This window comes from Sapajus apella, unplaced genomic scaffold (assembly GCF_009761245.1).
Source record: "Sapajus apella isolate SASKATOON/1434 unplaced genomic scaffold, GSC_monkey_1.0 scaffold45, whole genome shotgun sequence".
NCBI lineage: Eukaryota > Metazoa > Chordata > Mammalia > Primates > Cebidae > Sapajus > Sapajus apella.
Genome location: NW_022436985.1, coordinates 17,543,669 through 17,570,109, shown reverse-complemented (window position 1 = coordinate 17,570,109; position 26,441 = coordinate 17,543,669). Strand labels below are relative to the sequence as shown.

General features: G+C 35.0%; 1 protein-coding gene across 3 annotated transcripts; it reads left to right on the top strand.

Moving 5' to 3' along the window:
* Positions 1-25,877, top strand: FGF5 (fibroblast growth factor 5). 3 transcript variants are annotated; one of them, XM_032239814.1, is made up of 3 exons: positions 5-666; positions 8,183-8,286; positions 19,644-25,877. In XM_032239814.1, exons 1-3 carry the CDS (start codon positions 312-314, stop codon positions 19,989-19,991), a joined length of 807 nt encoding a protein of 268 aa, XP_032095705.1. In that variant the 5' UTR covers positions 5-311; the 3' UTR covers positions 19,992-25,877. The 3 variants fall into 3 exon arrangements, with proteins under 3 accessions (XP_032095707.1, XP_032095705.1, XP_032095706.1); XM_032239816.1 differs by lacking the exon at positions 8,183-8,286 and having other exon boundaries at positions 1-666; XM_032239815.1 differs by lacking the exons at positions 5-666; positions 8,183-8,286 and adding an exon at positions 17,764-18,945 and having other exon boundaries at positions 19,644-21,822.
* Positions 25,878-26,441: the final 564 nt, after the last annotated feature.

The window sequence follows — 26,441 nt, the reverse complement described above, 5'->3', positions numbered from 1 at the left end:
CTTCACACCCCCCGCCCCCGGGACCGCGAGGCTCCCTCCCCGCGCCGGCCGGTGAGTACACAAAGCCGCGGGTGAGGGGAAGCTTCGCAGGCGTGCACGGAGCAGTGAGATCACTGGCGTTATAAATATCCCGGTGCCAGCGCGGAGATCCGCTCGGGGGCCTCTCTCTCCCCCTCTCCCCTTCTCATCCCCGAGGCTATGTCCACCCGGTGCGGCGAGGCGGGCAGCGCCAGAGGCACGCAGCCGCACAGGGGCTACAGAGCCCAGAATCAGCCCTGCAAGATGCACTTAGGACCCCCGCGGCTGGAAGAATGAGCTTGTCCTCCCTTCTCCTCCTCTTCTTCAGCCACCTGATCCTCAGCGCCTGGGCTCAAGGGGAGAAGCGCCTTGCCCCCAAAGGGCAATCCGGACCCACTGCCAGTGATAGGAACCCTAGAGGCTCCAGCAACAGACAGAGCGGCAGTAGCGCTATGTCTTCCTCTTCTGCCTCCTCCTCCCCCGCAGCTTCTCTGGGCAGCCAAGGAAGTGGCTTGGAGCAGAGCAGTTTCCAGTGGAGCCCCTCGGGGCGCCGGACCGGCAGCCTCTACTGCAGAGTGGGCATCGGTTTCCATCTGCAGATCTACCCGGATGGCAAAGTCAATGGCTCCCACGAAGCCAATATGTTAAGTAAGTTACTCGCTCTCCTACAAACCCTGTCCTAGGCGGGCGGCGGAAGATTCCGGAGGGACAGCAGGTATTCCCCGGGCCACAGGCGCACCTTCCTGAGCCCGTGTCATTGGGACGAGCTGATACTCAGAAACAGCCGGGCAGGTTGGGTGGAGATGCACCTATATGGTGTGCGCACACGCACCCCTCTCCTGTGCATGAGGAATGGCGATTTCTGAGGTGTGTGTTACCTAGAGGCTGGTGCCCAGACGGGTACCTTGTTTCCAGTTTGCCCTAGCCTCAAAGACGAATCTCCAGCCATGAGGGAAGAGAACAAAAAATCTCATTCCTTCTCGTTCATTTTGTTTACCTTCTGCTTATGAACTAGCCTGGCATTTTTAATTAGGCATTAAAGTGCAGCCCTTCTCCATATCCATAACTGAAGTTATTTTTTAAAAAGAAGAATCAAATCTTAAATACTTCCCTCTTCCAACTGCTACCATAAACGTCAAATTAATATTGTATATATATATATGCATATACATATATATGTTTATGTATACAATGCATACACATAGGTATATATAGACACAAAATATAGATAGATAGATAGATAGACAGACAGATAGATAATTAGGGGACATCAGAAAGACATTTCTGCTTGGAAGAAGATTGTGCTCTGGAAAACTGGACACGTTTAGAGAGGGAGACGTGATAAACATTGTAATTACTAACTCCAGAGTTAGATTTAGAAACGTTTAGTATCTTGAGACCATGACTACACCTTGTTAGGAGAGTGGCCAGCCTTTGATACCCTAGAACAGTGAGGGGAACGTTTCTTATTTTAGAAGAAGCACAGAGGTTAAATTTGGTTTGGGTGTAAATTTTGTAGGACTTTTTATAAACAAAGTTTTACATTTTCCCTCTGAGTTTTCTCTTTTAGCAGGAGCTCTGTTCTCCTTTCTCATATTCTCTTCCCTTCCACCCCATCTGTGTTTCCGGACCATCGCAGTCACTCCTCTGGTTTCCCTTCACTGCCTCTAGGCAGCTGGGGGCAGAGATGGTTTGGGACTGTGTAGGACTAGAAGGATCTCTGTGGGGCTTTTGCTCAGTAGGTCCAGATCCCTCTTCCAGCACGGGTTGGTCAGCCAGGGCCTGTCAGGTACCCAGGGAGAGCGGAAATGTAGCCAGGAGACAGCAGCGCGCATAGTCACCTGTCTTTCAATGTCAGCCTGGTTGCTCCTAGATGTACCTACCTTGCTCCATCCCAGACCAACGACTCCGCGGGCCTTTGGGCTTCTTCTTTCACGGGCTCTAAGAGGAGCCTGGACGCCACCGGCAGGCTGAAATTTTGGCAGCCAGCAGTCTCCGGAGCGGGATCGGAGCTGCGCAAGTGGGTTAGGTGGTAGGTTGGCAAGCCTCCTCCCGCGAGTTTAGGGGGCCTCGTGTGGAAGTCCTGATGGTTCATGCTGAGAGAGGAACAGGTCTATGCCCGCCCCCTGCGCCTGTCTAGTCTATTTGGTGGCGCTGATTCAGCAGCCTGCGGCGCACGTGGTGAGGGAGACTGGAGCGGCCAGTTGGAGACAGCGCTCCCCAGTGAGTCCCAGGGCCTCCCTCAGGCTCCCAAGAGGAAACTATGTCCATATTTTAGAGTTTATTTCATTCATCAAATAACTTATTTTGGGAGTGGATAAAGTTCAAAATCTATTGGGGTGAAGGGGAATTTTCTGAGATTTGAGAAATAACCAGTAACGTCTGTTTCCATTCGTCCTTCTCATTTTGTCTCAACCATCTCTTGACTCCATTAGCCATCACAGCTTATTCTCCACTTCAGTCAACCTTTCCTTCTCTCTCCCAAGAAACTTTCTTTCTTTCGTTATTCCTGTAATTTATCCAGGAATCAGCAGCAACAGAAAATAACTTCTGTGAGCTCAAGGGAGATCCCAAACTAGCAGGCAGCAAGAGGCAGGTTGGAGCCCAGGGAGCTCAGAAAATGCCTCTGGGGAGGGTTTAGTTGTAATGGAGATCTCGGAAAGCAAGGCTCATTCCCAGGATATTAATCGTCTTCTCTAGGAAGACACTGTAAGAGACAAAGATAGTTTTACAGCTTAGGCCTTGCTAGAGCGGATGTTGTAGAAAAGCAAAGGGAGGAAAATAAGAGCACATCAAAAAGGATACATCCAGCTAAACCAGACATTTACAAATACCCAGTATGTAAAACGTACATTTTCTTTTAAAATCCATGTTGAAAGCTATCTACAAGAGAACAGGGATGTTTCCCAAAACTGTGCCGAAATAAAACTTAATTTAGACTTTTTCCTAATTTTTTCCTCTTTACAGTAACCTTTCAGAGTTTAGTTTCTGTGTCTTTCACATGACTTGCTTTCATTCACATATTGATTCATTCATTCATGTACCCAATATAAGACACCTATCTCATTAAGCATGATATTTTGGTTACTTTTGTGTTGTTTGTCTTCCATAGAGTTCCCCCCCCCCCAGAAGAAAGCATAACAAATATTTAAATCATAGTGATTTTCTGCTTTGTGATGTCTGGAGTGTCTAATACTAACTACTTCATAAAATTTTTACTACCATTGATCAATGAAGAATTTGCATGTAATTTGTGAATTTAACATGGATCTCTGCCATTACCTAGCTGTAAAAGAGAAACAGAAGCTTGCTAATTATAATTGGTCATTTACCTCTTTGAATGCAGCACTTGATGTTTCCTGACATTCCTGTTAACTAGGGTGTTGGCCATGACCTTTCTTAGAGTATGTGAAGAAGTGTGTTTAAATCTCAAAGAGGCTGAGAGGGCCGGATCAAGATGTATCCACAGAGGATACATCAGTTTGATCTCATCATCTAATTCTACTGTCTGTGAGGTAGCAATGATAGAAAACATATTCCTTTTGTTACAAGCCTGATACTTCAGAAAAGTCAAATCTTTGCCATGAAACTTCATTCTAACAAGTTATTTTAAACCTAATAACATTCTGTAGTATTTGTCTTATAGACAGATAAACATATGTGTTTCACAACTATTATTTGACAGTAAACTTTTATATCTATATTTTTGCAAATTGCAAATATTTTTTGGTTTCATCATCAGAAGTACATTCTGGCCATGGACTTTCAAACATACTCTGTTTAGTTTACATGAACCAATTAATATATTCTTAGCTTCTCTTATACAATAGTTATCCCAAGTTTTGAAGACAGAAAATGAAATCAAGCTCATTGTATATAAATCCTTATTATGAGGAAACATGTGGAAAGATGAAGAAAGATGAACAAGACAAGATAGATGACCCAACTATTGCATGGAAACAAAGGGTTTGCTTTGTTTATATATGTCTTCAAGTTTAGTTTCAATACAGTGCTTCTGTTTACTTATCTTGGGCCACTGAATAATAGGTAATCAATTTAGGGAAGAAAAGTTTAAGGCTGTGGCTACATAAACTCAATGCGATTACATGAAATATGAAAATTCCAAGCACATATTTTGGCTGATAGAATCGCCAATGTTACTGCTTTTTTAAAAAATCTAAATTCACTACCAATTTTGGTGTCATGTGGAATCATTAGACAGTCCCCCAAGCCTAAATAAATCAGAATCTGTATCTACTATGTAGAAAAAAGTCAAGTGGAAAATTTCTGTTACTAATTTAATCAGTGAAGGCTGCTAAACTGAATATTTCAAGATTCAGATTTGATAACTTGGCACAGCATATCTGTTACTTTGTGGATGCAAGTAGAGAAACTCCAGTTTTAAAATATTTTTCTCTGGGGATTTTCAGATGGGTTGTTGAAAGTTTCTGAATACATGGGATATCTATGCTTTTCTATATTTTATTCATAACAAAAGAGAGAAAAAGGAAAAATTTGTATAATTATACCAACCACTATCAATAGAGCCCGATTATATTAAAACATCTGCAGAGGACTAAGACAAAAATCTAGAAATTTTTTTTTTCAGAAGTAAACCTACTTCGTAATGCATAAGTGGAATAGACTGTGTGTGTAAACTGAGAGACCAAGAAATTCTTGCCTTCTTCAGCCTAGGTGCCAATGCTGAAATCCCACAAAGAGATAATAATTCCTTCTCTTAAGCATTCTCCTCTTCTTTTGACCCTCTTAAATGGGAACACCTTAAGAAAAAAGCACAGGTTCACTAGCACTTTAATGTGAATTAATTCACACTGAACCACCCCCACCCATGGCTTCTAAAGCAGGAAAAGGCCGTAGTATCAGGAGAGTACTAAGACACCTGTCCATACTTGTGTATACATGGGGTGTCCTGACAAGAGAAAAGAGGTAGTGAGAGAATCAAAGAAGACAGTCAAATTTAGCAAACAGTCATGGACTATCTACCATCTATGAGACAAGCTTGGCCTTCCACAATTTTGCTTAGAGATACTGTCTTGGCATTCATAAGGAAAATTGTTAAGTTTTTGTCAAATTTAATATATCTGACTACCAATGATAAAGGTCAGAAAATTACTGAAATTAAAAAAAAAATAGTGTCGAAGAAATGTTTTCTGAAATTTGTATATGTGTGATTTAATGTATATGGGTTTAAAAAATTACGTAGAATTCCTAAATGAGTTACTGAGATTTGTCATAGTAAAATCAATAGGCCTGTGATGTCTTGGGGAGGAGGGCAGGAAACTGAATCATGTGACTTGTTGAATCTGCTCCAGTGTTTTAAAAAACAAGACATTGTGAAATCACTGCTGACATTACTTTGGAAATTATGATCATAAGAGTGTTCTTACTATTAGGTCATAATAATAGTAAGATTTAGAAGATCAATACCAAAGTTGCCTATGTGAAAAGTAATTCATCCATCCAATCTTATCTCTTACATCTCCTGCATTCCTTATAATAGTAAATAAAATGATATATCTAAAGCGTATTTTTAAGCTTTCAGTTAAAGATAATTTTCTTAAAATTATAAAATCCTTTAATTCTCAGGCAATACATCATTTTTATCCTGGAAAATTTAAGAAGAAACCATGCAATATGTAATCAAATAATAACACTTTTTCACATATATTATTTCATCTTCCCCATATTTAAAATTCATTACATGCAAATTGGACATAATATATACACACAAAATGTACACTGTATTGAAATACAAGTTAAATGATTCTAAGTGGATCTTTCTTTAAAAAGAGAATAAGTTAGTTATCAGAAACTATTTATTTAAGCAAAGCAGTATTATTTCTATTAAAACAAATATTTATAAAGCCTTTTTATCTCAACATCTTCAAAGTTAGCATACAAACACATATACTTATGAGACTTTAATATGTTATTCTACCATATATTTTTCATTAATATACAATATATCTCACATTCAAAACCAGAAAAATTTCCAGGGAATGGAATTAAAAGCCTCTGACAATCTAGCACCATTAGTAACTTGGAGGAAATATACAACCAAATCTCTCCTCTACTAACTCCATGTTGTCCCTTTTGTGTCTATCATTTCACACATATACAATTTCTCACTTTCTTTCTCATTTTTGAATGCACATGTTTACATAAATATTTACAGTCACATCCCCCATCTCCCAAATATCTAAAAGCATTGATGCTATTCTCAGTATCATCCTGTAATTCTGATAGAAATTTAACTTTTTATCAGCATTCCAGTCACCCTTTAGTAATAATATTACTATAACATGTTACATCTGTGTAGAGTATTTAACTTTACAAAGCACTTGGTATGCTTTGTTAATATTTGATAAAATGATAATGCTTCTAAACCTTTGGATGTGTATCATACTCAAATAATGTTCATAGTAAATTCTATAATAAATAGCATTTGAAAAACATTTTGAAGGAAAGGATTTATAAGACAGTAGTGTTTTTTGTTTGTTTGTTTTTTAGTAGTTTACTCCTAAAAGCAAAAGTAGTTTCCAATAGTTTTTAGTTTTTGTTTTTCAATTTAAAGAAACATCTATTAATGAATGAGTACCTGAAGTTTCCCTAAGGTATGTTTTATTTACTATGGGCTGAAAACATTTTTTTTTAAATTTGTTCAGTTATCCCCTTTTTCAAATAAATTTTCTGATCAAGTTTTTTAAGAAACCAAGTTGAATAAATAAACAGCAATGCTTGCTACAATTACAGATGTTAGCTCACATTGCACAATATAAGTGCTCAATCAAGTTGCTCACATATATTTATAAAATATTTTTTGTTTTTGGTAAGCAGAATAGTTTTATATGTACCTCAAATACTGTAGGGAGAAACTTCTATTTCAAGAAAATATGATGAATTTCTCTATTTGGCAGAGTCCTATTGAGATATCCTAATTTGAATATATGCTCAGTATATTATAGATCGAAGTATTGAGATGTTCTTTTCTCCTTCCCCCCTTCTTTATTTCCTTCTTATCTTCCTTCCTTCCTTTCCTTTTTAAAACTAGAGATGAGGTGTCACTATTTCGACCAGATGGTCTTGAACTCCTGGCATCAGGCAATCCTTCAGCTTCAGACTCCTAAAGTGCTGCAATTACAGGTGTGAGCTACTGCACCTGGCTTCCCGTTTTCCTTTCTAAAACAAGTCCCTTTTTAGGTCTATTGAACTAAAAACCTCTTTTAAAAAAATTTGAAATAGACAACTAATAAAAAACATTATGTTCTTTTCATGTTCATATAACATACATACATTTGTGTTAAATAAGCAAGCTTTCTAATTATACGCAGACTATGAGTTTTATCTTATTGAAATACTCTATGAACTGTGGTGTATAATTCTCTTGATCCAGTGGATGTGAACTTTGAAATTACTGTAGAAGACAGAGAGACATTGACTTCATAATGCTAACTATAAAATACAAAATATAAACAATAATGTAATAAACTATCTAATTAATTTTTTTCCAGGAAATGATTTAAAATGCAAGATTTCTCAAAGCATAATCTATTAAACATTTAATTAAACCAATAATTTCAAGTTATTTATAATGCTTTCAGTATTTTATATGCAGTCTTTAAATGTAGTCACTAAAAGACTGAGTATGGTATATGTTTATTTGTTACTACCATTAAAACCATGATGATTAGAGCAGAGAAATTTATTTAAGGTAAATAAGTATTATTTTCCAGGCTTTCAAATGGTTATACTAGTCTTGAGCACGAAATTTATGTGCTTTAATATTCAAAGTGGTGTACTATCTTTGACGAAGAAACAATGGATGAGAATTATAAACATTTTTTTAATGTCTTCTCAGTCCCCTTAAAATCTTAGAAAATCTCATGCTCACTGTTTACTAAAAGCAAATTATTTGTCCAAAAAATTATGATGAGGTAGAATTAAATTTTTAAGTCTCGAAATCATCTTGAATCCTAGGTTTATTTTTGTACATAGTGAATGTCATGAAAAATAAGGATGTTAAATACAAAGTTCTTTTTTTAAATCACAATAATAAAGAATGAAAAGAATCTATGTAGAAATTTAATTCTTCACAATAATATAAAGAAGAGTCTGTTTTATTTTGGGATTTCTGTCATCCTAGGTATTTTGGAAATATTTGCTGTGTCTCAGGGGATTGTAGGAATACGAGGAGTTTTCAGCAACAAATTTTTAGCGATGTCAAAAAAAGGAAAACTCCATGCAAGTGTAAGTAGAACCACTTTATATTTGTTAAAGGTGCTATAAAGATTTCACATTTGTAAAACAGAAAAAGTAATTTTCCAAATTAGTAGGTAAGACAATTTGCCCAAAGAACTTAATTTTTTTTAAAGTATATGTACATTTAACCAAGAGAATTTTGTGTGCTTCTAAAAGTAATCATTTAAATATTTGCTTGAAAAGATATTACAGAGTCTACAAAAAGTTTAAGCATAGGTGTATTTGGAAATAGCACTCTCAAAGGGGTAGCCATCCATTTATTTCTTAGAAGCAGCCCACGTAAGAAGAAATATTATGGCAATAATATATTTCATAACATATAAGTTTATAGCGATTGTGCATTTGCTTAGTAGATGAAGTTATTAATTTTACAAGCTACTCATAATACCAAAAATTGGGTCTCAGTAATGTAAAATATTTTCAAATTAACAAGTAGGGAGAGAAGAAACCAATAATTAGAAGACTCTGACTTTCATAGATAAATTTTATTTGATTAATTTGAAGAATTTTTATCTCGTTTTTTTGTCACATCAAAAATAATAACTTAATACTATGAAAACTAATTTTGCATTCTCAAAAATTTATTTAGATCAGTTTTACGTATTGTAATCAATTTACAAATTATTTATTTGCTTTGTTATGCAAGTTCCCATTACCTGGGAAGTAGTAAAACGTATTAAAGATAATAAAGTATGTTCAGCTTAGTTTTCCCACTTATAGATTCTATTTGTATTAGTATATATGCACCACACTTAAAGGTGCTTTAAGCTTTTTCTGTGGTATACTCATTTTCTTCACATTAAAATATTTTAAAAGCAATTATTCTTTAAAGTTAGTCCTTTAATCCTTATTCCTTTTAGTATTAAATAAATTATTGGAATATCACATTTTCAATTTTCAAAGTTATAGAAAGTTTTGATAGCTATCAATTGAAACTTACTATTTATAATTTTATTTCATAGATCTTTAAAAAAATTCAATGAGAATACCACTTGGTTTAATATGTAAGACTTTTATAATTTTACTTTTCTTAACATCTAAAGGTGGTTTGTTAATATCTTTTGGAAGAGACAGAATTTGAGCAATTTCTATAGTTATTTGAGGATTCAATGAGATAATGCATGCAATGTGCTTAGAATACTATTTGGTGTATTATAAGTGCTCAATAAATATTGCCCATTATTATAGAATAACAATCTGAATATAATAAACTACTAAAAATCTCAGTTTAATAACATGAATAGAAATCCTTTGTTAAACTCTGAAATCACCCATTGCAAGAACTGTTAAACAATTTACCTATTTCATTTTTTGAGCTGGTTACTATATTCTATCAAGCTATAACATAGTATTCATAAAGACATTTTTTAGACTTTTTTCATTTATTTAGGGACAAAGATTCTGCATCACTGTGAAAAAGTAGGGTATTTAATTTTTTAAATTTATTTTTTATTTCAATAGGCTTTTAAGGAGCAGGTGGTATTTGGTTATATGAGAAAGTTCTTTAGTAGTGATTTCTGAGATTTTGGTGCACCCATCACCTGAGTAATGTGTACTGTACCCCATGTGTAGTCTTTTATCCCCACCCACTCCCTCTTTACCCCTGAGTTTCCAAAGTCCAATGTATCATTCTCAGGGCATTTAATTTTATTTAAAAATATTATATAAAATCCACATACAGAATGGAAAACAATGATTACACACATCTGAACAAAATAACTTTTCCTCAGTCTACTTAAAGTTTATGAAATATTAAAACACCTTCAAAATCTAACCATCATAATAATATACTAGGCATGCAAAGAAACTTTCTCTTGCTGGTTTGTTTTGGGTAAAAATCTTAACTTTTAAAATATTCTGATTTATGCCCTAGTACATGCAAAAAATAGTCCACACTTGGAACAGCTTAAGGATAATTGCCAAAGAAAGTAACGTATTACAAATGGAAGCCAATTAGAAAGGTCAAACTAAGGGGTTAAGATACGTGATTCCTCTGTCAAATGCAAGTAACAAATTTCTAGAAATTTGACCCAAATGTCTAAAGATGGCTGGTTGAAATAATGCAGATAATGCAAAAGCAGCATCTGTTATTCTTTCTCATCTTGGCAGGCTAGAGTTATTTCATAGAATAATGACTTTAAAACAGTACAAAGCAAGTCTTGCTCTTGTCACTCACTGAAGCTCTTTGATATAAAAGTCATTCTGATGACTTTGAGCTGAATTGTAGATAAAAATATTAAGCCCTATGATTATGCAGATTCTTTTTAAACCAATTATCCAAGCTCACTTTCTCTTATCTGAGCTTTTATTAGCACTTTTCCTCTAGGTGAAAACCTAATTAAATTATAAAGTGATTTATTTTTTAAAGATGTTGAATTTAGAAATACTATTAATGCTAGCAATTATCAGTTTTATGCCCAGTTGGTTTCTTTCCTGTTTTCAGATTCTAGTTAAATGTGTTGGGAAATTGCTCTTGTAACTCTAAATATGACTATTTGACTTAGTTAACAATTCCGATATTTAAAACTTTACATCATCCCCCAAAAAGGTTAAAAACTCATAGAATTTTAGGATTAGACTTGTAATTGATGAGTTGCTTTAAATTAATAATTTTGCAGAGGCACTTAAAGAGTACCTTTAGGGTTCTATCTACAAAGCAAAGGTGAACTAAAAATATAAAATATTAATAGAATTCTGGGAAATGTAATCCCCCACTGTACTGAGAAATATTCATGGATACTTGTAGATATTCAACTCAGTTTTTGTAGTAATAATCAAAGTATTAAAAATTAGTTACTAGGCAGAGATAATGTACTTTCCTAGTTCTCTAAAAGCTCTTTCACTCACATTATCTCATGAGATAATAAGGTAATGAAAGAGTCTCATAGATGTTAAATTATTTTCCCAAGGTTACACAGTTAACAAGTGATTGAACCAGAACTATATCCTCTTAAAATTTTCTCTTTCTCTTTAAATGCCATAGTGCTTGGTAGATAAAAGTTAGCCTGAAAGAGGATATTATGTTTTGTTGAGAAACAATTACACTGTTTTCATCTGTTAATTTATAGGAATTAATATGTGTATGAAAACATTTTCATATTACATACGAAAATGAATATTGTGGCATATCATCAGAATATTTATAGTATTTTACTTAATAGGCAAATGAATAGGCAATTTGAGATTTGTAGTTAAAGTTGCAAATTTTCCCATTCTAGGTACTTCCTTTTCTCTTTGATTCATATCACTTTTTTGAATTGGCATATTCCCCATTTACTCTTGTGTCTCTAGTGCTTCATTTTAGAATCTAGAGAAGAAGGGATGTGTCTGTCACAGAACTCATCATAGAATTTTACAAATGTTGGTTATTCTATGTCAGTGATGAGTTGCGTAGGGAACCCCTCCCTCCCAATATAAACTTTTGAAACAGAAAAGAGATGTTTTGCTCACAGAAATCTTCATTTAGTAAATATTTTACTGTCCATGGACACAAAGATGGCAAACTGAAAGGGCAGTCCAGAGCAGATCAATTAGCATTGATGCTAATTCCGTTTTTGTGCTAAATTTGTTAATCTCATCAGAGAAGTCTTAGTTGAACTTCAGCCATCTAAATGTATGGGGCTCCATGGAATCATTCAAGACCCTGATTTAAAGGCAGCTCTCCTTCAAACCTTTATTGGTATACACTAAATATGCAATGCAAGCAAACTTCTGTTGTGCATGTTTTTCAGCAGTCTTCACAAGGATGAGGATGTATGGTCTTCTCCTTGTACAAATGTATCAAGAATCATCGAGAGCAGAAGGCGATAATTGCTTTCCAAAGAGCCATAAGGGCTACTCCAAGCCATAGCTGTGGCCAGCACGCTCTTTCTCAGCGCATTCATTCCCATGCTAAGATATCTTCTGAGACTGAGCGCCCTTCTCTTTCTGCCTTTCTCTGTCTGTCTGTCCCTCCTCCCTCCTCAGATTGGCATCCTTACTGAAAATCCCTTTCTGGATTTATCTGAGGTGGGTTCAGACTAGGAGTAAAAGGCCTTGAGTGTGGTGGTAAAGACACAGTTAGATAGTCCCAGCTGAATCCCACTCCACCACTTCCTAACTGTGTCATTTTACTTCATCTTTCTATTCCTTGGTTTTATAAACTATTAAAGAAGGAAAATTAAAGTAACACTCTTTTGGGATAGCTAAGTGTTTTAAGCAAGATAATACATATATAACACTTGTTTCGCTGCCTGAAAAGCGTTCTACACTTAACGTTTAAACAGATTTTCCTAAATTTGCTCTCAGGGGGCTGTTTGACAATCCTTAATCTCTTTCTTTCTGATTCTGGGGTCAGGCAGCTATGACCCTTAAATTATTCAGACCAGCCTCAAGTCCAATTAATCACTGATCTTTTCTTCCTTGGGTCCAAGCTTTGTGCGCTTATAGTTGTCCCTTATCTACCAGGTTTTCCTTTTTCCAAGGAACTTAATTTCAAAGCAAAATGTCCAAGCTCAACCTCTTAAAGAGGCATGGATTTCCTATGATCATAATCTTGTTATTTTTTTTCATGGCTATGTCATCCATCTTCGTTTATCCCTAAAAAATATAAATCTTGGAAAAGATGGTTATCATGCATTCTTGTATTTTCATTAAAGCATGCAAGAAGCTCATTGCCTATTGGGGAAAAACATGTTAGCTTATTTTAAAGATCCAGAGAGAAGCATGTGGTGGAATTATTTTTGTTTCTCGGTGTTTTAGAGGATCATGTTTGGAAGGAAAGCTAATTGCAGAGTTTACGAAACGGGCATGGAATGTGTGCTTGATCAGTCCTAAGCAAGGACTAGAGCATCCTCCTTTCCTGGTTTCAGAGGGTGCCAGCTGGCTTGCCTGGGATGAGACTCCAGACTGGACTTCCTGCACTGCGAGCAGAGTGAAGAGTAGTCGGCAGCCCTAAAGCTGAGCATGTTTACTGAAAGGGGAAATGGAAGCTTGAGCAATACTTTTCATCATTAAAAAATAACTTACTAAGTACTCCACTCTGCTGGTCAAGACCATGCATGAGCTAGATCAAGGCATTTGCATAGAATTTTTTATTGCCTTCTAAGGGTTTTCAATATACAGTAAAATTTAATGTTTGGCTCTTCAGGCACAAAGTGGGTTCAGACTCTGCCTTTGCAGTAAATATAAGGTTCCCCTCAAGTTTGCACTATGGAAGTCTGGTTAGAAGATCTATTTTATTGAGGAAATCTGGGTGTGGTGAATTGCCTTGTAGATTCAGAAATCAATATTAGCCAAAAATGAGAGATGGTAGTATATTTCTTTGATGATTTGGAGAATGACACTTGTTATTCCTCAATATTTTAACAAGAAACAACTTCAGAGCAAGTAAGACTATATAAGCAAAGTCTAGGAGATAGCTTTGGTTTGTATAGTGTTATGGAAAGAGCTTTAGTCTAGGAATCAGAAGATGTCATTTAAGTCACAGGTCTATTCTGGCACTTAATAAATGCAGGGTGATAGATGTATTATTTTCTTTACTTCCCCAGCGAAAAATCAGACAATACTATCCTAATAGCAGCCATGGAATTACTGTGAGTTAAATTGTATATTTAAATCACCTGACACACAGTAGTCTCCAACAGTCCAGCTTTATGGAGTTATTAAGGGCCTCAGAAAAAAAAACCATGTTACACCTTGTTTCTCCTCGTGTGGTCCTTACTTCACCTGCATCAAAATCACGAGATGCTGGTTAATGATACATTTAGTCCAGAGTCTCTCTTCCAACTTACAAAAACACAGTATCTGGAGATAGGGATTGGAGAACTGCATTTGAGCCTGCTCTCTGTGTAATTTTAAGACAAATTATAAAATTAAAAAAAGAAATGCTGTAGTTGATATTCTTTACTACATTATCTCAGGTTGGCTAATATTAAAATCAACTAGTGTATTTTGTTGTTGGTTGCTCAGTATGAAGAACTGAGATATAGAAGGAATGCATGTCCAGTATCAAGCAGGATATATGGCCATGCCTGGGAAATAGCATGGCAGGGCTGCAACTGACCCACATACAGCTCATATAATCAGGAGTAAAAGGCAGCCCCTCTGGGTGCATGCTACCCTGCTCCAGGGCAAAAGTATACAAAATGACCTGAGCTCAGGGCACCCGTCCTAGGCAGCTCCATTGGTGGAGGGAAGGGATGGGAACCAAGCAGCACTAAAAGGAGGTAGGAGAACTAGAAGCGATGTATGTGACAAGGAAACTTAGTTTAGAGCACAATTCAGTCTGTAATTGTTTTTATTATAGTCTATGATAACCTTATTGTTTAATAATATTATAGTCTATAACAACATTTTAATTATTTAGATTCGGTTATTTTTTTCTTAACTTTATAAGGTTTTTCAGGAGAAAGAAGCAAATCAAAGGAAACAAAATGAAATAAATTATTAAAATTGATTAAATACACACAAATTCCAAAGTTTACACTGGTGTCTGTTCAAAATCACTCCTGTTTCTACATCTCATATACTGCATATTTACTTCTGTAGTTGCACATGAGAGTTGGTATTTGCACAGCTTTAATTCATACCATACAAGCTGCTCAATCATCATAGAATGTGATATTTACTAAAGAACAAAACTACAAGAAGAGATGTAGGGAGTTTTTTTTTTTTAATATCATTTTATAAACAATTTATTTGGTTTAATTGAACTTCTGTTTAATTCCAACTTGGTAGAATTAGTCATTTCTGGAATATTGTAGTTAATCAGAGTTGTATTTTCTTTGAATTTAATTTGACCTTTCAAAAAATATACATTGTTTAAAATGGATCCTTCACCTTAAGAAGACATGAGTAAAGCCAAGACAGTTTCCTTCTAGTAAAAAAGTTTTTTTTGTTTTTTTGTTTTTCTTTCTTTCTTTTTTTTTTTTTTTAAGGCGGGGTTTGCTCTTGTTTCCTGGGCTGGAGTGCAATGGTACAATTCTGGCTCATTGCAACCTCCGCTTCCCAAGTTCAAGCGATTCTCCTGCCTCTCCCTCCCAAGTAGCTGGGATTGCAGACATGCACCACCACACCTGGCTGATTTTATATTTTTAGTAGAGATGAGGTTTCACCATGTTGGTCAGGGTGGCCTCAAACTCCTGACCTCAAGTGATTCTCTCACCTCAGCCTCCCAAAGTGCAGGGATTACAGGTGTGAACCACCATGGCCAGCAGAAAGTTCTTATTTCCCTCAATAGTAGTGTGTTTCCTCTCCTTGTAATAATTTGGATATTCGAGAAAAAATAGTTTGATTTAAGTTGTTGTTGTTGGTTTTTTTTTTTTTTTTTTGGTCAATTAGGAGTGTACTAAACTATAAAAAATGCCTATTATAAACATTTCATTTTAGTTTTGCAATTATGGCTTGTTGAATGTAACTTGTTTTTATTCTTGCCAGATCTAGGAGAAATGAAAGAAATTTTAATGTAATTTAAGTCAACAAAAACTTAAATTACATTAACGATATCGGCAGGGCCATGCCAATATTGATTTCCACTGTAAAAGTGGCACCTAGCACAGTGCCTAGCAAATGATAAACAGTCAATAAACATCTGTGGAATAAATTAGTGAAAAATAAATATAAAACAAAGATAGCATTTAAAAAAAAACAAATATTTAAACAATTGCTTTCATTGTAGTGGCTGATGGTAGTAAAACAATTAAATGAAGGAATCTCGATTTCAGCAACTTATCTGAATTTTGATTCACCTCTCTGCTTCATACTCTTAACTATAGAAAAAGTCTGTTTGTCAACTTCAGTTTTTTCTTTTTTTCTGAAAAAAGTAATGCAGTTCTATTATTTTATGCGGTTTTCACCGTGTTGGCCAGGATGGTCTGAGTATCTTGACATTGTGATCTGCCTGCCTTGGCCTGTGAAAGTGCTGGGATTACATGTGTGAGCCACCGCACCTGGCTCCTATTATTTTAAAGGTGTATATTTTATTAAAGCATTTCTTATAGTTAAAAGAAGATTTAAAAAATAAAAATCGGCCTGGAAAATTTATTATCCAAAATTTTCTAACGGTAAAGGTATGTATTTCACTATCTGTAGCTAAGACCTATGACCTGCTTAGGGTCATCATCTTGTCTGAGTATGACCTGGAATATTAACAGAAATAGTCAATCCTTCAAGATATATAAATTCACTGAAATATTTGTTTCAAATGATTCTGTGTTCCATCATAGCTGGAAGAATTTTTCAAACAAAACATTAAATTAAAAGTCAATTTAGAAAGCCAAACCAGTCTGATTGCATTTACTCCCATATTAATGTAGAATGTAGGATTTGGATGGCTGACGGGCTGTGTGTAGTGTGTGGGTTCTTAGAACTCCAGACATTTCTACGCTGGGTAACAGTTAGGTGACCTTTGAAAAATCTAAAGTCCGAATAGCCATCTCCTTAAAGGGCTCCTCATGAGAAAGAACTTTAGAATGTGAATATTGAGGAGGAAAACAGAAAGATTTCAGATGAAATAATTTTAGGGGGTGGGGCAGTTGGTTTCACTCAAATGAAAGACTCGAAAATGGAAATGATATAGATTTCTTTTAAAGAAAATGCTGTGGAGTGTGTCTGTACATGCACCTGTGCATGCCTATGTGTGCCTGTCATCTGCATCAATTAAAAAATGACATGTTCTTTCTTTATTTTCTTGAACACTGTTGGGGGAAAATATTAAATAATGTAGTACATTTTAAAAACCTAACTGTCAAAATTGACTAAAGCAATCACCGCTGTTTTTGTGAAACAGAGGTAGAAGTCAGGTCAAGGCATAATGTATTATGCATTTTCAAAAATGCCATTCAATTTCATTTTAAGAAAAAAAAAACAAACCTGAGACAAGGTAAACATACCTGATGATACTTTTTTAAATGAAATGTTTCACAACTTCCTTAAATTCTTATCCTTTTATAGAGCCAGAAACATTCCAGATGTCTATAGCTTTTATTTTAAAACAATATATTGGGATTATCTACTTAAATGGGAAAGACCTTTTAAGAACTAAGCAGCTGTAGACAAATCTACAATGAATTTGTAAGCAAGTCTTTCTAATAAAACACAGGAGTAGTCAATGTGTGATCTTCAAAACTGATGTCAGCATAGCAGTCCTGGCCTAAACACAGGCTGGCAAGGTGTATTGTAAGACAGGTTGAGAGGGATGCCACACCTAGGTGGTGATTCTTTAAAATACCTGCCTTCAGCTATAATCCCAGCACTTTGGGAGGCCGAGGCAGGTGGATTATCTGAGGTCAGGAGTTCGAGACCAGCCTGGCCAACACGGTAAAACCCTGTCTCTATTAAAAATACAAAAATTAGCTGGGCATGGTGGTGTGTGCCTGTAATCCCAGCTACTTGAGAGGCTGAGGCAGGAGAATTGCTTGAGCCCAGGAGACAGAGGTTGCAGTGAGCAGAGATTGTGCCACTGCACTCCAGCCTGGCCCACAGAGTGAGACTCTGTCTTAAGAAAAAACAAAAACAGAACAAAACAAACAAACAAAAAACACCTGTCTTCAGCCTGCTTGAGATCCTATCCAGAGATTCACTAGTAGACTTGTCGAAGATCTACATATACGGCTTCATAACCCCCAAATAGAACTTTGTTGACTGAACTACACTTAAATATAAGTAACTCCAGTAAACTATTATACATAAAGTTAATGTGCAGTTGGAAATTCTCTGATATTGGTTGACTTCTAATACTGTCAGTACCTTGCACTACTCAAAAATTCCATGTGGACTTAAAACAGTGGATCTATGTAGATTGCCTTGCAATATTCAGATATTTGGATTTCAGTGTTATGATCAGTATTCCAAAGAAAAGTTTGGCATTATTGAAAAAGCAAGGGGAAAAAGGCCATTTTATTTCCGTATAAATCTTCTTGATTTGACATAGAAGTATGTAGCTTTTAGTGCTTTTATATATAGGGGACAAAGTATTTTATATTCTCAAACACAGGAATTCTGTGTAAATAGTACTCCTTGAAATTATAAAACCTAGTAGTCTGAACTAGTACGGGAATTCTTATTTCTTTGGGGGTTATGGACTCTTTCAAGTTTGGTGAAAGCTACAGATTCCTCCCTAGAAAAATATCTGGATTATTATAATAGCTCTATTGGCATAAGGTTTATGGATAAGGAAGCTAAGGCGAAGAGCTTAATTGGCAGAAATGGTTTTTGATTGAATGTCTGACTCTAAGTTCACACTCTTCCCCCATTCTCCCACAAATTCCTTCAGATTTCACAACATGGCTAACTAAGCCCTTTCAGAGCTGGTGGTGACCTACATTGGCAGGCTCATCTCCTTACTTCTCACATACATCTCAAGTAGAGGTCAGGCTGAACTACTTACAGGTATTTGAAAGTGTCATGCTGACCTTTGAACACACTGTTCCTTCTCCCTGAAAATCCTTTCTTATTTTGCCTGCCTCCCTAATGCCTAGTTGTACTTGAAAACTCAGCTCAAATGTCACCTTTTATAGGAAGACTTTTCTGCCCTCTTCTTGGCCACCTCCACCCTCTTAGATGCCCTTCCTCTATGCTGTCATTGTACCCTCTGCATACCGCTGTCATAATTCCATTTATCAAGCTGCACCATGACGGATGTCTACTTGTCTGCTTTTCCACTATTCTGTAAGTATTTCAAGGGCAGATTTTTGTGTGTGTGTGTGTAAGATCTGGACAAAGTATTGTTAGTGACTTCAATGACTTTTTTCCTTCCTGGAGTCAGATATACTTTCCTGTATTGCCTGAATAAAGATACCTTTTTTTCCCTAAACATCTCTAACACGGGCAATATTAATGGGGGCTGTTTGCTACTTCTCTCTCAGCGGCATGAATCACACTGATAATATTGAAGAAATGCATGCTTGTTTCAAAGGAATCATTTTGACCCTGTTTCTCTGAACAGGAATTTATATTTTACCAGGCAATTGTTTCTTAATAGTATAGTTCTATTTATTTTCTTGGTGAGTTAGGAAGAAAAACAGTATGTTAAAAGATTTGTGACTATAAGTTTCAAAGTATTTAAACAATAGTAACGGGTTTAAATGTATCAAGGGTTCTGGTTATTTTTATATTCATTGATATTAGTGTCACCAAGTAGGTAGTGAACAGAAATGTGATACAAAGATAAATGAAGTAGAAATATAGATACAAAAGTAGTAATTTTAAAGCAACTTTAAAAGAAGCAAATATATCTTTATAAAGGGAAATGGAGTAGAAGGCACTGACATCAACAAAATTCTTTTTTTTTTCTACAAGCTCTTATATTTTATTACATACTGAAAATATTGCCACAACTTGAATTTCCTTTTTTTTCTCCTCCCTAGGCCAAGTTCACAGATGACTGCAAGTTCAGGGAGCGTTTTCAAGAAAACAGCTATAATACTTACGCCTCAGCAATACACAGAACTGAAAAAACAGGGCGGGAGTGGTACGTAGCCCTGAATAAAAGAGGAAAAGCCAAACGAGGGTGCAGCCCCCGGGTGAAACCCCAGCACATCTCTACCCATTTTCTGCCAAGATTCAAGCATTCCGAGCAGCCAGAACTCTCTTTCACGGTGACTGTTCCTGAAAAAAAAAAGCCACCTAGCCCTATCAAGCCAAAGGTTCCCCTTTCTGCACCTCGGAAAACTCCCAACACAGTGAAATACAGACTCAAGTTTCGCTTTGGATAATATTCCTCTTGGCCTTGTGAGAAATCATTCTTTCCCCTCAAGAGTTTCTATAGGTGTCTTCAGAGTTCTGAAGAAACATTTCTGGACACAGCTTCGGCTATACTTACACTGTGTTGAAGTCACATCATTTGTTTCAGTGTGACGGAAACAAAACGTATTTTGATAGGAAGAAAACTGGAATTCTTTGTCTAATACAGGGAGCACATTGCTTCAGTTCAGCAAGACATAAAGCCTTTTGCTTTATGCTTAAGGGATATTTAGAACTTTGTATTTTTGGAAAGTTAAATAACATGGGCTATGTATTTTTCTGACTTTTACAGATCAACCTGAAAGAACATACATGAAACATTTTTTATTTTTGGTTTCCAAAGAATATTTTGATGCAGATAAAATATTTTGTTAACTTTTGTTTTTTGTTTTGTTTCCTTAAAAGTACCTCTGCATTGAGCGTTATTTTCTTACTTTTATTATTTTAATTAATATGACATAAGCAATCATTTTATGCTGTTTATGAATTACAAATGTGTTTATAGCTAATTTGTAATGTGGAACTCTTTTACATTTTTCCTATTCACTGCACTTTTTTACTTTTTTTTTCTAGCCATACCTCAGATAATATATTTACTTTTACATTTTAATATGTTTAAATTCTTTTTTCATGGCACCAAAGGCTCAGCTTGGATTTGTGTGTATGTGTATGTAAATTCATGACATTATGTGGAATCCTACACCTTTGGTGGCTGGAATATGATGGGTTAGAAGCAAGGATAAAATATAAGGACATTTTGATGGAATTAAATTTGGGAGGTAAGGAAAAGGATTTAGAGGTAAAAGTACATTAAGTTTGCAACATTTATTGAGATCTACGTCTGTCTTGCCTTCATTTCCCTTTTGATATACCCCTTGCCCTCATTCTTGAACAGCTGGAGGAATAAATTTTGTTCTGTCCGTCAAGTCTACACTATGAAATTGGAGTGCTTAAAAATACTTCTATGACTCTGTTATCCCACTGTATAGATCCACAGGGAGCAAACACTTAGAGAGAAATGACAGAGAACTGAAGGAGATGAATGGTTTAACAGTTATCCATGCCAAGTCCCATTGTCAGGCATATTCTTATTACTCAGTCAAACACTCTTTGAGCTTGCCTTCCTGAAGATAGCCATTCCAGTGAATAGATGTGCCCTTTTATAAGGAAACTTCTGATGTTTATTTTAAAAACTGGCCTTTTGATTGAGGTAACTAATTTGGGAATTCAATGTGTTGAAAATGGCATTTAATTTCAATGTAAATACTGACTGCTGGACATATAAATCACAGAAAATTTAACTTTAGAAAATTTATAAAATTTATTCTCAGGTAATCATTTTAATAAAGTTCTGCAAAATGCAAATGTTTATCTTACATTCAGAAATGTAGCAAAAAAAGAAAACCATATAGCTAATGGGTAAATGTATGGCTTTCATAGTAAGAGCGAAAGAGTTCATAGAAATTTCATGGTTTGCATTTAAACATGTTTAAAGTATACTTACAAACTGTTTTTTTCTTAAAGCAAACTACGGTTTATTTCAGTGCACAAACACAAAGTGGAAACATCAAAATTGAACTAGCTACCATATAAGCAGTTTGCTTTAATTTGATGGAAAAACAGTGCATATATATATATATATATATATATATATAATAAATTTAAAAAACTCATCCATCAACTAAAACACATGTATACATTAGTATAGTGTTTTGTTATAAAGCCAATTATCTCATTAAACATTCTTTGCACTTAATGTATGATTTTTAAATGGAATAAAGTTAAAAGCTACAAAAAATTGAATTAATTTATACTTTAAACTATTTCTGGGACAAACAAAACAATGAAATTTTTAAAACAAAGATATGTCCAACTCTCATCCAAATGGCATTTTATGTGTTTACACAGTATAAAACTAAAAATATGACTCTAGTTGATTCTAATCTATTGTTAAGCATTGCACACTGTATACCAAGTTCTTAGGGCACATGAAAAATTTAAGTTGTAAAACAGAAACTAATAAACATAAGTTCCTAACTAGGGAAGGGAGAGGTGATTATGATGGTCAACAGCAAGCCACATTAATGCATAAGTTGTATAGGCTAAATGTTGCTTGTAGTCTACATTAATCTAAAAAGTAATCGTTTACCTTATACTCCTAGTTTGATTTGATTAGCATATGAATGTGAAAGATAGCTACCAAATATATTATGCAAGTCAGGAATCATTAATTTCAAAATTTAAAGCCAAGCTAAAATTTAAAAAAATATATTAAATTACACTTCTCTTTACTCACCATACACAATGAATTTTTCTTTTTTTTTTTTTGAGCCAGAGTCTCACTCTGTTGCCAGGCTGGAGTGCAGTGGCACGATCTCAGCTCACTGCAACCTCCAACTCGTGATTCAAGAGACTCTCTTGCCTCAGCCTCCCGAGTAGCTGAGATTACAAGCACGCGCTCCCACATCCAGCTACTTTTTATATTTTTAGTAGAGACGGGGTTTCATCATGTTGGCTAGGATGGTCTCTATCTCCCGACCTTGTGATCCACCCGAATTGGCCTCCCAAAGTGGTGGGATTACAGGCACAATGATGTTTAATTATTGCTCAGTTAAGCATTAAGTTACCTACATCAATTAATTAAATAAACTATGTACAGAAAAAAAATTAAATAAACTATGTATAAATATATGTCTATACTAATGCTTACAACATTCTAAAAGGGTTCTTGCTTATGTAGCTTTTTATTATTTTAAATAACTAGAACCACCCAATACTGAATAAAATTATTTGATTATGGTTATGTTCATCTAAACACAATAAATTTTATATTAATATTTAAAAGCCTATTTTGCCTATAGGTGACAAACACCTCCAGAATAACATGTCAGTTTTATCAATTATATTATGTTTAATTATTTAAGATTTCTTTATATGGAACATCTATAGAGATAAATAGAGGTTTTCAATAAGATTTAGCAACACTGTTATGTTTCTTTCACAGAGTCTATTTTCACTTCCTTCTAAAGAAACAAATTTGAGAATATAAGTGTATATTGATTTTCTTGATTATTTCAGCTGAATTATATTGGTCCAGAAGTTCAAAATCATGTGACAATAATGAGGGATACTGATAGAAGTTATTCCTAAGTTTATATATATATATTATAAAAGTTACATATATAAAACTAAGAGTTTTATTTATTTTATTTTTAAGCTTGTATTTATTGTGGCTAAAGATAAAACATCATAAATCTGATAGATAAATTTCTTATGAAATCAATCTTGAAATAGAAAACATAATGATTTTCTTAGCATTAGCATATTTTTTACCTTCCAAAGGAGGCAGAGAATAAATCATGACTTATCCCATTTTCAATAACAAAATGAAACTATTGCACTAACCAAAAACTTGCCTTCTGGCATCATTTTTACAGTCTCAGCAAATTGTCTCTAGAACTCATTAAAAAAAAAAAAAGTAATATTGCAGACATTGCTGCAATGGAAAGCAAACAATAACTTCTTAAAGGAATTCTACAGCTCCTTTAAGATTTAATTCATTGCTACATCTAAATTCTGATAAAGTAAAATCTATGTTAAGCCAATAAAATTTTTAAATAGTTTTGAAAGAAACTTCTGAATAAATGGACAAGGCCTATTTTTTTTTTTTCTGTCAATCCAATTGTACTGGCCAGTTTTTGAAATAAGATTATATGATTAGGTATTAGTAGAGAAAAAGAGTTACCTCCCCCATCTTACTCTGCCCTGTTTGAAAGCCTCAGGGTAGAGAAGGGAACAAGAAGCCAACCCAACCTGAGTTGAGGCATCTTTACATCTAAGAATCTTTATGACATTGAATCTGTCAACTGTGCTACACATTATCAATCAGTACTTCAGCAATTTTATGCAATACAAATAATATTAGATTATAAATCAAGAACTCTCATTTATGTTTTAGTTTTTTAAATTGTTTTTGTCTTTATTCAGACATAAATACCACAAGTCACTCTCACACCTGTTTTGTCCTTCACCATTTGATCTCTAACTTGATTTCCAGATTTATCGCCAGGGATTGTAGGAGTCATAAAATGTTGAAAGTTCTGTGAGATCATAAAAGGGACATGGTTCCTCCTCTGATGAAATTAAATCTATGTCCAGATGAAAATGGACAACCACATTAAAAAAAAAAAAAAAAAGCTGTCAATGAAGTTACAAACATAGATCTCTTTAAAAGACCTTTTCTTAGTTTCAAAAACGAATCCACTGAGTAAGTGTATGAGATTTGATTAAGACATTTACAAAGCTGGGATCAATTCTGGGCTTAACATTTTATAAAGGATGTAAAAAATTTTAATTAACCTGAAGGGGGAATGGTCAGAGTGGTATCATTGTTGATAATAAATAGCTCTACTTAATTAAACATGCAATTTTAAAAACACCTCTTTTGTGATTAAAGTTTCCCATTCTCCATGAACCCTTCTGGAAATTCTTGAAGAAATGTGAGTAATTCTTATTGACATCACTCCTCCAAATAAGGATAGCTCAGGACACAATTTTATGTCACCATTCTCTCATTTTCCCAAAAATTGAGGAAGTGTTTTCTGAGATCCCTCCTTGCATAAGGCACTCAGCTAGTAAGACACTCTTCGACTTGCTCAGTGCTTCTTTAGTAGTTCTTTGTGGATATTTACATCAATGTACTCTCATATTTTGAACTTCTGGAGGGAATATATCTGCGATCATTTCTCATTTCCCACCCTAAGATCAGGCTAATAAAAATAACTTAATAAATGCTTTTAGCTAAAAGCAAATTTGAATAATGTGTTCCTCTGATTTAAACACTTTGTAGAGCTATTGGATATTCTAGTTATTCATAAAACTTAATGTATAATTATAATTATAGGTTCCTGGCATATGTTAGTTGCTCAGAAATGCTTTTACAATGTATATAGGTGCTGAATAAAATTTACTGGACAAAAATGATGATGATGAGTAAGAGAACCCCATGTTAAATATAAAATATCTTCTACAATAAAAGTAAGAACATTCACTGCCCCTCCTCGTGTACTTGAAGTTCTCAAACACAAATTTTTAGACCAAACTAAACATATCAGGCACTTGCAGCTGCATTTAAGTATCAATGCATGTCATCATATGACACTTCGATTTCATTAGCAATCATAAAAATAGGTTACTATGCAAATCTCAATGCTTTTGCTATTTGTAGGCCAAACAAGCAGTCTAGTTGGATGCCAGTAGGTATCAGTGGGAAAGTAAAGACATTTCTTTTTGGTAATTTATTTCTAGATGTGTTTTTCCCTTTCCCTAGATAAACTCTCTCAGAAAAGACTGACATTTTTCTGTACCCTACAGAGAGATTAGTGAATGCATAATCACACAGTGACAGGTCCAGTTCCAGTGTGTTTCTCATTAAATTCTCTGTCGTTCCCTCTGCGGGAAACTGGACAATTTATCAGATTTTCGTATACAGGGAGGCGAAATTCTGCTGAGGAGGCAATACAATGTCTTTTACTTTCTGGAGTGCAATTATGGCTGAGCTTCCCCAACAGTACTCCATTTTATGATAGGGCTGTCTTTGTAGGATGTGGGCATTCTATAACTTGTTTCTATACTCAGACACAGGTTATATATTTACATTTTTAAAAGTTAGCTAGCTGTCCTACATTCGTCTCAATAAAGAATGTCTGTGATTAAGTGTACCTGTATACTAGAATATTAATTATACAAGGAGAATATACAAAGACTTCTCTAACAGTCACCATCTTAATGGAGCATGTGAGAGAATAAGTTCCAATTCTGGAACCATAAAGTAATGTTAAAGTGTATGTTTCAGTCAATTCTTGTGTTTTTTGCATAAAAGATGCATTTCAAAGGGGATAAAAATATGTTTTCTGTTTAAGTAATGAAAGAGTAACAGTGATGGCAATAACTACCATAAATTTTATCTGTGATCTGAAGTTCCTGTAAATTATGATTAGGAGGAAAAGTCATGCCCATTTAATTATGTTGCCACATTAGTTGTATCACTGTGTAAAACAAAGATCACCTCTGGCAGAGAGTTTAGATATCGTGTGCCTAAGATTCTCAGCATTTACCATTTAGTGATGGAGTGAACAAATGAGAAAAATACACGCACATCCCACCTTGCTGGTGCAGAGCACAAACTACAAGATCTCTCGACTAGTCAAGGGAGTTTAATGTTTAATGATACAAAATCAACTCAGTGTAGGAAAACTCCAAGGTCCAAAGGAGCCAAGCAAACTAAAAGAATAATGATTTCTTGATTGCTAATAATTTATGGCAGAAACGACTGATAATTTTCTCATAAAGCATCCAGTGTTCATTTAACCCCTTATACCTGGCATTATGCTGGGGTTGTGGGAATATAATTAAAAACATTG

What these genes read in the sequence shown, in the direction of transcription:
- FGF5 (XM_032239814.1), top strand. Translation starts at nt 312, where the DNA reads ATGAGCTTGTCCTCCCTTCTCCTCCTCTTCTTCAGCCACCTGATCCTC. An exon ending in CCACGAAGCCAATATGTTAA is followed by an intron (nt 667 to 8,182) that starts GTAAGTTACTCG and finishes CTGTCATCCTAG; the next exon opens with GTATTTTGGAAATATTTGCT. An exon ending in AAGGAAAACTCCATGCAAGT is followed by an intron (nt 8,287 to 19,643) that starts GTAAGTAGAACC and finishes TCTCCTCCCTAG; the next exon opens with GCCAAGTTCACAGATGACTG.